An 11384-nucleotide genomic window follows, 5' to 3' on the forward strand; every position below is an offset into this window, starting at 1 on the left:
CTGGGAAGGAGCAACTCGGTGTGGTCAGTCCGGCCCCGACCTGCAGCCTGAGCCCTCCTCTGCCGCTCTCCTGGGGCGGTTTGGTCTGGGAGCTTCTTCTTGAGGCTCACCCGCTGACTCAGCTTCTCATGGTGGACCCTTCTTCTGCTTTAAGCATTAGGGCATTTCCCCAGGGAAGCTCCCTGCTCTGTAGGACGTGCCTCAGACGTACATTTTGCACCTCTCCGAAGTGCACCCTGGCCAGATGGCTGCAGTGGGGTAGCAGAGTCCTCCACCCTGGCGGTTCCCTGGCTGGAGGTCCTTTGGGTGGAGAGGTCCTTCGGGCAGAAGGGCAGCACATGCCTGGCTCTTTGGGCTGGTGGCTGCAGCGTTTGGAGCAAGGGGAGTGCCTCATTCCAGCCTCTTCTCCAAGGACTGCTTTTGTGTTTGAACCCATGATTTCTTCACCCCTTGAAGCCCTGTTCTCATCCTTTGCCTAATCATGAGACTGGGAAAACCTCAGTGTAATGGGTGTTGTGGTTTTTGGCAGATCCTATTCTGAGGCATCTTCATTTCATGGTGCGTTGTCCTGTGAACCTAGACAAAGCCCTGTGAGACCTGGATTTTGCCTCAGTCCCTCTCCCTTTCTCCAGCACTGGCTTTCATTTGGGACCAGCCCCAGCCTGGCTACTTGTCCAGACAAATGCTGGCATACCTTAGTGCTCTGGCATAGAGCTGGAGCTGGGAACAAACATGCTCCTTGCCCTCTGGAGCTATGAAGAGGATGACCTCTCGGCATGGCTGCATGAAGAAGCACCAGGTACAGGGAACAAGGAAGGTGTGGGTTCACTGGAAGAGCAATGCACTGCTCTGAATATGAAAGGCAAAGAGCACTTCTATGATCATCAGGGCCATTTTAGCAAGCGAGGGACTTCCGCCTGCAGTGGCCTGAAGCAGATGAATGCCAGAAGACAACCTGAGAAGTCGCTTCTTTGGTAGCTAGCTGAGCGTGGGAGTGTGCACTGGGACTGTTTACTCTGAGTTTATTTTCTTAGAGGAAGGACTCCTCCATGCTGTCATTACACTAATGCAATGTGCATTGATTTCAGAGCTCAGAAGACGTCTGGGGTCACTCGATGGATATCCATGCAGTCAGTGATGGAGGAGATAACACTGCCATTACAAACTTGGAACCTGCCAAGTTCCACCAGAGACAACCTTCAAACGTAGAGCAACCTCTATGGCCTCAGATATGGACACGGCTTTGTTAGAGTTGTGGTGCATAAAGTCTAGCCTGTGGAAACTTTGTGGCCTTGCCAAAGCGTTTCCTTCAGTTCCTCCCTAAACTTCAGGGAACTGATGTGCATACACATTGCTCCAAGCACCGCCCCGCTGAAGAGCTCTTTTGGCATCAAGCCTTCAAAGCAGCTGCTTCCCTCCTCCTCGCCTCTCGCCTTGGCCTCCAGAACCTTCTCCCTCTCCCCCATGCACTGCCTGCTCCCTCCCCGCACCACACGGCAGGTAGCTCCCCATCCTCGGAGGGAACGGTAGGAAAGGGCGGAAGGAATTAAGGGTAGTTCCTAGTAGTGCACCTTGAGGCCAAAACCCACTCCTGTGATAGGCTTGCACAGGAATCCCAACCTGTGCTGAAAGGCAGCAGCTCTCAAAGGGGATGGGCAGGAAAAGCATCAACAGAAGAAGAACAAGAGATGGAGATTGATGCAGGACAGGGATGAAGGGAATAAGGTCGATTTGGAGAGGTTGAGAAAACTGTTGTTGAAATAATATGATGGGAAAAACAGGAGAGAAGTAGGATGGGAGCAAAAGAGGTGGAGAGTCACACAGCATTAAGGTAATAGAAAAAAAAGGCTTTTTTGTTCTTGTTGTTGTTGCTGAAGGGTTTTTAGAAAGGAACAGGGACTGATTCAGACAGATGAGGGTTTATGCACATGACTATGCTGGACAAGACTCTCCTGACAGCAATTGTAAGCCACTGATTTGCAGCATCCTCACTTCTGCTAATCCTCAGTGAGCTGACAAGAACTGCATGCCATAGAATAGTCATCTGAAGTTCACTAGCCAGCCCTGAAACCAGGGTCCTAATTCGTCTCTCGGAATGATTTTATTTTGATGACAAAACAGGTTGTAATACAGGGACATACACATATAGGCACACAGGTACACACAAAAATATATTTTTTTTTTTTACCAGAATTCAAGCAGCCTCTGAAGGAGGCAAAACAAAATAAAAACAAAGGAAAAAAAAGAAAAAAGCTGAAGGGCAAAAAGATCACTTGAAACTATGTAACCTCTTCATCTAGAGAGGTACTTTGTTTTCCCTAAGCAGTATCTGGTAAGCCCAACTCCTTTTATCATGGCAAAAAAAAGAAGAAAATGCTCAGAGGATAGCATCTGTCCCATTCTCATCGTTAGCCCGAGTTTCAAAAATGTACAAGCAGAGCTCTGCAGAACCAAAAAATAGATTTATTGTTATTGGACTGAGGGCAGTGGTTCAGCACTTGGCATGGCCACTGTTTACAGCAGTAATGCTCCCGGAGACAGGAAGTTCTCCAAATCGCTCTGCCATTATTTTTCTCCTGTTGACGCTTTCTGATCGAGGGTTTTTTCGCCCAGACGAAATTTTAAGTAACCCAGCAGAGAGTGTTTGGGAGCTGGCAAAGCCAGCCGCAGTCATGCTCAGCCTCACAGACCACATGATGTTTTTCGAGTCAAAGCCCCGCGTGGAGCTGCATCATACGTATACTTTCTTACACAATCAGCGATTCATGCGAACCCGGCTGCACGTAGCGAGTGTGTGCCGAAGACGACTCGGGCGGCACTGGCGTAATGAGAAAGTCTTCTCCCCGCCCCTCCCCCTGCCACTACGTCCCTGCCAAAGGCCAGCACCGAGGCAGCCTTGTCTTTAAAGGGCTGGGTTTGCTGATCAATCTAACCCCGGCTTTTCGGCTTGAAATAGGCATCGGCTCCACTGTACCAGTGCGGGTAGTCTGCACACTGAATTCTTCCACGGCTACTTGGTTTACACAGAAACCTCGACAAAATTAATGACACAACTCAGCAATCCTAAGTCACTTAAAAATAAAATTACTGCTTCTGGCTTCTGTCTTTCAGAGAAAAGTTCACCATTCAGACCAGACTGGACAAAGAAGAGTCCTGCGATAAACATCGACCCTCTAACACACACCCGGGGCGAGGACCAGCAGCGTGGCCCCTTCCTTTGGCCGCTGCCTGCGGGTGGCAGGACCGGCAACGGCAGCCCCGGGCGAGCGGCGCTGCAGATGCCCAGCTTTCCCGCCCCGAGGGCCGTGCCAGCCTTGCCTGCGCCCGGCGCGACGGCATGGCCACGGGACGGCTCCAAGAGCTGCCCATTTCTCTACGGCCAAACCACCCTCCCGCTGGCCGTAGCATCCCGTTAGCGCCACATGCTTATTAACCCAAAGTATAAAGAAGTAGTTGGTTTTAAACTCTATCGGTTGACTCTTTTCTCAGTTTTGATTGCAGTGGATTTCTTCTATTTTCGTCCCGTCTGGCAAGCGCGGTTCATTGTTACTCCAGTATCTGATACTGCATCCCCTGAAGCATTCCAATGACTTGGACCAGGACCCGGCCGGCTGCTTAATACTCATTTTATGATCCTGTTGAATAGCATCCTCCTCTGTTTTGCACATACTTTTATAATTTTGAAAGCGTTTAAGTAAAAAGTAAAAAAAAATTTAACAAAGTGCTTAAATAGTGCAACCACAAGTTGAAGTTGCACAGAAGGAGCAAAATTCTGACTTCAGAAGATCAATAAAAATAATTGGACTCAGAATCCAGGCCAGTAATTTTGGGGTTTTAAGTATTTTTGAGATTCCAGCTTAAACTGATTTTTCTTCCCCAAAATTATATCCAGAAGGAAGAGTCCTGACGGCAGAAACTTCCGATTATGCTTGGTAGTATCTCTCTCGTGTTCTCCTACCAGCTACTCCTGTGAAAAAGGAGTACCTCTTTGGCTCTGCGGAAATTGAAAACTATTGCAAAACTTATTCATGACTCTAATCCCGATAGCTGGTAGGAAATATATACGTAGGCTTAATTTTCAGTCCTTTCCAAGATGCAGCTTTTAAAAAGGCCTTGCTGGAAAGCTATCACAAAGCTCCAGCTCCAGATCGCATCTTTAGATTGAGATCTTCTGTAGCAAGCCAAGACACTTCCCCATTAGCTACTATTATCATAACCTATTAATAATTATTTTCATCTGGAAAATATGTTTATTTGTTGGGGTTTTTTTAATGTTACCTTCTACAAAGAAGATAGTTACTGGGATTAATGATTCCATGAGGAAAATATGTAATGCTTACCGAGCCACGAAGCTTTCCCTCTCCAAAATAACTATTTATTTTTAATTTTATCCAATGAACTTCTATGGTGTCAGGCTTTCTGCATCAGATTTACTTCATCATAAACCGGTTCATTACACATTAAGAAAACAGGGTACTTTGCAGCAGTAGCATTTTGAAGTTTGAAGCGTTTATGAACGGAGGGAAAAAAACAAAGTTTGGTTTTTTTTAATGGGTAATCAGGCAAGGGGGGGGGGGGGCTAAGATTGGCTGAAGTTTTAAACTACATTTTTCTTTCAGAAATTACTTACTCGGGCTTACAAGCCAGACGGGCAGGTTTTCCCAGTAGCATTCTCAAACTAGGGTGAGGAATAGTAACTCTGGAGCCCAGCCAATTCCAGTGTAAATCTGTTTTGTTCAGGAAAGCGACCCAGATTGCTTTTATACAACATCTTGATGTTTCAGGCGACCTGCGATATTCTCAGCTCCCATCCTGGGTGTCAAGAAAATCAGGTGGGTGTTTTTTTTAATTCTGAATGACAGGCACAGGCAGAGCAACAGCAGCAGCCCCTTGCTATTAGATATGAAGCAAACGCTGAAATGCGGTTTGGTTCTTTCAGCTTCAGCCAATATTTGTCTGGTGCGTCTGCTCTGATGGGCAGGCAGGATCAGACCCCTGAAGGGGGTGAACCCCTGTAACTCTCTCACAGTCAGAGCAGAGCCGCTTATTCACAGAGATGAAAACGTGGACAGTAGTCTTACGTTTGAAACAGCCGTCAGGCTGTCTTGCTAGATTTCATTTAAAGCCCACAGAAGAAAATTTAAACTATTTATTAAGAATGTCAAGAATGACAATTTCCTACTCCCTGAGAAGGGAGAAAGTGGTGGCTTGCCACCCATTCGGCAAGGCTTTTAATGGGGATGGTTACACCTGGGCAATAACCGATGCACAGGGAACTGTCACAGGTCGAAGCTGTTCCTTATTCTCCAGCAGTGATTTTAAATCACCCAAGATACACAAAGAGCGTCCACTCTGACCGTAACCGACGTGAACTTTCAGTCACTGTTCACATAATACTCCTGGCATCGCATTATCACTGGTGGCAACTGAACTTATTCAAACTCAAATATTACACAGCAAACAAAGTTTCGGTTAATTTTCCTCTAGCGAAGTATCAAAGGAAGCAATGCCCTTTGAAGCAGCTACCTTATGCTTTAGGCTTTATACAAATTCAACAGAACAGCACCTCAGAAATCCCGTACCAAATGCAAACAATCCCCACCTTTGGAAAACAATCCCCTGTTCGAGGAGTAAACAAAAGCATACATTAGTCACTCGCTCCAAAGATGGGCAGCCAAGGGAGGTGATGAGATTTAACCTCCAAGACTGACTAATAGCATGCAGCGTTCCCAAATCACTCCATCGCTTAAAGGATCCCGAGCACCTGAATATCATACGACGTACAAGGTTTATGTCCGTGCGCGAGCGACTGGCTACTAGCTACCGGTTACGGTAAGGGGCTCAGCGACACTCCCCGCCAAGCTTTTCTGCATGAATAGGGACTGTTCTCTCTCAGCCGCTGGATTTTGACCTTGAAACTCACACACTTCACTGTTATGATTTCTAGCTTCACTACCATGGCCAGGAACTGAACTACAGGTTTGTTTTTATTAGCTTCTCCGCCACTTTGCCAGCTATTCATTTGAATCTTCTAAACAGTCATCTCTGAATCATAATGCAAATTCCTTTTCTGAAAAGGTGGAACCTTTAATATAACAAATGAACATGTTTAATGACTGATACTTTTAGACATTACAGCATCTCTCATGTTTTCAGTAAATGGATATAATTTTCTCTGCATTACCCTATTATTATTCTTTGCTAGCATTACGAAGCTACGTTCTCAGCTGCGGGTGTTTTCCACCAAGTGCATCTTGAAGACAGCCCAAACAACACGATTTAAAAGACATCTTCTTCTGTATCCTCAGCTAAAAATGCTGCAGGATACAGAGGGATCGGGTTGGTATTTTATTCTTCAAATGTATTTACTGCTTGCATCTATGTTTCAACAGGGCCACGTTCTTCCACAATTGCCAACTGTATTTATATTGGAAGAATATCTACAGCTGCACTTCACTTCAAAGGCAAATAAAGGCTGTTGTGTATAATCAGGAGAACTTCCTCGGTCTGAAGCCTGACCCCTCTCCCATTTGGAATAACACATTTTGAGAGCGACCGAGCAGAAGTGGGTCACCTTTGTAACTCTCCTGAAGCATGCTCATAACTCCGTTCGTGTTCGTAAGAGCCATGGATGCAACCACGCATCAGGAGATGGCTCGGGTGCTCACACGAGGAGAGAGGGAGGGGAAAATGGTGAGGAGGGGTCAGCGAGCCCCGAGTATTTAATCTGGTTCAGAGAGACAGCAGCGCACAAATTGCTCAAAAAGGTAGTATACAGAAACCTACTTAAGTGCAGTAGACACTATAATTTTGATTTGTGAGTGTTACAGGACTGAATTGTCCCTAAATAACACTGCTGTCTTTGGAACACCATAATGTTACATTCTGATTTTACTTAAAGATGCGAATGAAACAGAAGAAAAATACGTAAGTAAATATCATATGAAGTCGCACGGAAGATGTGACAGTTTTTCATTCTTGACCTTAAAAGAGAGAGGCTGATCTTTTCTCCGAGCTTTTTCTGAGCAACAGCTCACTGGCTTCTCTTCTGTGGGTTTGACTGAACCCCCCCGACCCAAGCAAAGGGACTCCACTCACAGCAGCAAGGGCAGTACGCTTAAAATAATCTCGCAGTAGAAAGGTAAACATCATTGCTTGGAATTTGTGGGGTTTAAGATTATGGACCGGAACCGAAGTGTGAAGTTGTGAAGGGTCCTTCTGTTGATTTTACGGGCTTTCGGATCAAGCTTTGTACACCTGCCCACTCACACGCGACGTGAGCCGCACGTGTCAGATACTATTTGCAGCTTCCTAACAACATTTTTACATAGTTCTGGTCTAAGTCAGCTTCGACTCTTATTTGTTACTTACACTCATAAGGCCTTTTTATTTACTATGTACTAGTAATTACTGGTTATTACAGAGATACAGCAAGTCAGATATTAAGCTCAGCTGTTCTGTTCTGTTCTATCCTACGCACCTTGCAGGAGCACATTAAATAACAGGACTACTGCATATTGTTCTGTATCTATTTCAGCAAAAGACAGATCAGAAACGGTGCCCTGTGCCTTCATCAGGTCATGAGGAAGCCAGAAAATTTTTAGATCTATGTGAGAATTACTTGTAATTTTAGGTTGACTCGCTCTGTTAGAGAGATCAGCTTTTGCAGAGAGTGCCTGGGAGCCCCGAGATGGTCATGAGTCTTTACACAAGCTGAAAATTCTCATTTTAATTTGAAAATACATTATTTAAACTTAAACATGGGTAATACTGTGCTGTTCTAAATTTGATGGAATGGCTTCTGGACTCAAAATGTGGCTTGCTGTCTATGTGATTTTTTTTTTTTTCAAATGAGATGTCACTGTTTGAAAATTGAAGTGACACAGAGGATGGGCTAGGATAAAGCAAGAAAACCATACAGCTAATTCTGTGCCTTTGGAACCACCCTACGCCGGATCTTGCAGCATTCCCTGCCACAGAAAACTTGATAGACGCCATCTTCGAGTTCCCTCCACGTAACCAGAACTTGACATAACTGGTGAACATGACCGAAGCGTAGTTGAGAGCGAACACATACCTCTTCCACTTCTACCCACGAACCGGAGGTCATTGAACCTTGCTACTTGGTTTTTCATGGCGGCTGTGGCATTTCTGAGTTCTGCAGAGTAGTTTTCATCGTTTCCAGCCATCACCGTTACCAGCGTCCCATCGGGCACGTCTCCCAAGGCCACCACCTACGAAATCAAGGAGCAGAAGCCTCAGCTTCCTTACGTGACATTTGATTCGTGGCGCAGAAGATCAACAAGTAACATGATAAAATAGGAAAAAGCAGCAACAGCAAAAATCTATGTAGACTAAGAAGCTGTTTGGGGAAAACAGGAATTGCTGCCATTCCTAGTTTGCAGAGCTACAGAAAAGTTTTTACATTGATGCACCTCTGAAATACACAGAATAATGTGTACTCCAACACAAAAAATACATGAAATAAGCTTTGCAAAATATACTTCTGTAATTGTCCATAAATAAATTCAAGTAACAGGAACTGATTCTGGTCTGATTTACATGAGTAGCATTACTTTTAAGCTACAGCAAAGTCAGCACAACGATGGAAATGTAAAATTCAAGAGAAAACAAAACCAAGCCAGTCACCTCATGGATGCAGGGGGTCAGAGTCCCCACAGCTGCACCAGTTCCCTATCTTTTCCTCCCACCGCTCTGAACAGAGCTGCCCCAGCATTAATTCAGAGTAAGTCCATGGAAAAGCAGGCCTCAAGCGAATGTTTAATCACAACTTACTGAACAGTTTATTTTTTTCCTTTAGAAGCATGAAAGCAAACCATTGACTTAAGACCTCACCCGCAACCTGATGCATGGAAATCGTGATCTGAACTAATGAAATCTGCAATCGCTCAGACAAAGGCTTTCACCTCATCTGAAATGTTTGCGCTGCAGCTCCTTGGTGCCAGCATCTATCAAACAAATATTTAGGAACGCAGGATTTGCTGTATTTCTGATGAGATGCGCTGAGAGATACATAGATTTCTAACCTTAAATTTTCTGACTTGTATCTACAGTGTTCACATTGGTTAAACTATGAAAAATTTAATTTTATCTTACCTTCTTGAGCAGGACTGAATTGTCAAAACAGTTTTACCCTGCTATAATTGAATGGATGTCTGGTGTGTCTCTAGATTTACTCTGGCAAAAGTAAGAGCTTGAATTAGGTCCTCTATCATACTTTTTTTAGATCCCGTTGCTGTTCCCCCAATTAAGCCTACCTAAGTAGCGACCTCAGGACTACTACCAAAAAAAAAAAAAAAAAAGAAAAAAGAGAAAAAAAAATCTAGCTAGTTTTTATTTCCTCTTTTACACATTCTAAGAGGAAGTAGTCCTGCATCATGTCCTCTGAGTTGCAGCTCAGTATTTTTCCTTTCTCTTAGCGTTTTCTAGCTTATGTCCATGCAGTTATAATTGGCTCAAACTTGTCACGGCCCGGTCTTATTTCTATTAGTTTCTAATCACACTGTTCTTTCCAAACAGGATCAGCGTCTCCTTTACTTTGTCGGTCTCTGATGCTCATTCCCCAGCCATAGCTACCTCCTATAATACGAGAGAGGTCTCCAGTCTCAGGTATTTCACAGCCTTTCCTTCTATAGGAGGCTGCGTTTCTCACTTCAGTGCTCTCCCATTTGTCACCGATAACCCTTATTTTCACTTCCACGTGCAAAGTTAAAATCACTGTGTCAAAATTCCCTCTCTACGTATCTATTTCAGCTTCCTCTTTCCCATCCCTCTGCGGCCCAGGCTTTTGCTTTTTGCTCTCTGTGTGCCGTAATGCGTTTCTGTGGCCTGGGCTACGCTCAGCGTTGCGCTTTTTCACATTTCCCTGATCTCGGCATAAAATAGACCTGCTCGAAACGTTGAAGCTGGTGAGTTTTCTCCTTGCACAGCATTGTGTCATGAGGCACGCTGGCTCACAAGATCAACAACTGCCAACCCAACGCGCTCACCTGGTTCTTAAAAAGTTACCGTAAAACCTTAATGCATGCCCGTATATTAAAGACACAAGAAAGGGAAAGGGGAAAATCGGGGCATTACCCTCACCTCCCTGTGATGCAAATGTTTGCATGCTTGTTTAAGGAAACACACGCTAGCATTTTGAGGGATGAAAAACCTTCATGAATCCAGGGTCGGTTGTCTCTTACAGAACAAATATTTAAGTCACTGTTTTCAAATTATGCAGAAGGCAAGCTCAGCGATAAGACACGTGAAGAAAATATTAGAAACAAGTATAAAAATTACACAGCGCAGAAAAGAAACTAGAGTTAAAAGTCACAGACAATAGAAACAGAAATACAAACGTTTACATTAGGAAAAAGACTAAACAGATAAGTTGGGACTTGCGGATTGGAGTTATCTAGTCCTTTGTTTTATTCTTTAGCTCTTAAAAATATGTATTTCCAGAGAAGCGAGAGAGTATCACCGTTGCAGCGCTGCCAGGTATCTAAATTACCTACTTCTGCCGCATCAATCAAACAAAATTGGCCTTTTAAATTAAGATTTAGATTCTTTCCTAACAGCGTTTGGACAATGAATCTATACGGCGCCTTGTTAGAGTTGTTACGTATTTTTCTCTAAGTTTCTCAGAATCATGCCTTATTTTAGAAAAAAAATGCATGGAAATGATCATTTTGGTTTGGAATAATATCCTGATCCTAAGGATCAATCAGCATGAGTGAATTTTTCTAAGGAAATGTGAAGAGAAAACTCTTTTGTCTCTCTCTTTTTATTGTTGCAATGGTTGTTAGCAAATACTTGATAAAACTCAGTGCTTTTTTTGTCAGATGCAAATAAGATATTGGCAGCATAGGAATGATCTGAACTGAATTTTCTAGTTCCTGTTCCAAATGATCTTTAAAATTACGACTTTTAAAAACGCCCTTTCGAATATTCAACATATAGTATAAAACCAATGAGATAGTTTGCCACGTATAAAACTGTTTCAGGACTCCTTTCTCCGCGGTCCACGGCGGGAGCGTTTGGGAGGGGGCGAGGAGCACCGAGCGCTCCGGCAAGCAGGTGCCTCCCAGCACAACATTTCAGGAGCTCGTTAAGGAAACCCTCTCCCGGTTTGGGTTGGTTTTGGTTGGGGTTTGTTTTGTTTTTTTTTTTTTTTTTGCTTGCGTATTCCTAGGTTAAACTACCTCAGTGTTACAAACGCTTGCTTTCGCCTGTTTGGAGAACCCGACCCTTTACTCCGTTCGCAGAAGTCGGGAGCGGGCTCGCTGGTTAAAACGCAGGGTTGCACTAGCTGGGGGCGGGGGGGGACACGAGAAATGAGAGCGGCGTTGGGCGTCTCTCGAAACCAGCCCCCCGGGTTTGTT

General features: G+C 44.4%; 1 protein-coding gene across 1 annotated transcript in view; it reads right to left on the reverse strand.

Moving 5' to 3' along the window:
* RUNX1 (runt-related transcription factor 1) overlaps positions 1-11384 on the reverse strand; it is a 183361-nt gene that overhangs the window by 60807 nt on the left and 111170 nt on the right. The window contains exon 2 of the mRNA XM_009328026.1: positions 8078-8234. Coding sequence (XP_009326301.1) covers positions 8078-8234 — 157 coding nt within the window. The remainder of the gene's footprint in view (positions 1-8077; positions 8235-11384) is intronic.

The sequence above is a fragment of the Pygoscelis adeliae genome, unplaced genomic scaffold (genome assembly GCF_000699105.1).
Source record: "Pygoscelis adeliae isolate BGI_AS28 unplaced genomic scaffold, ASM69910v1 Scaffold154, whole genome shotgun sequence".
Taxonomy (NCBI): Eukaryota; Metazoa; Chordata; class Aves; order Sphenisciformes; family Spheniscidae; genus Pygoscelis; species Pygoscelis adeliae.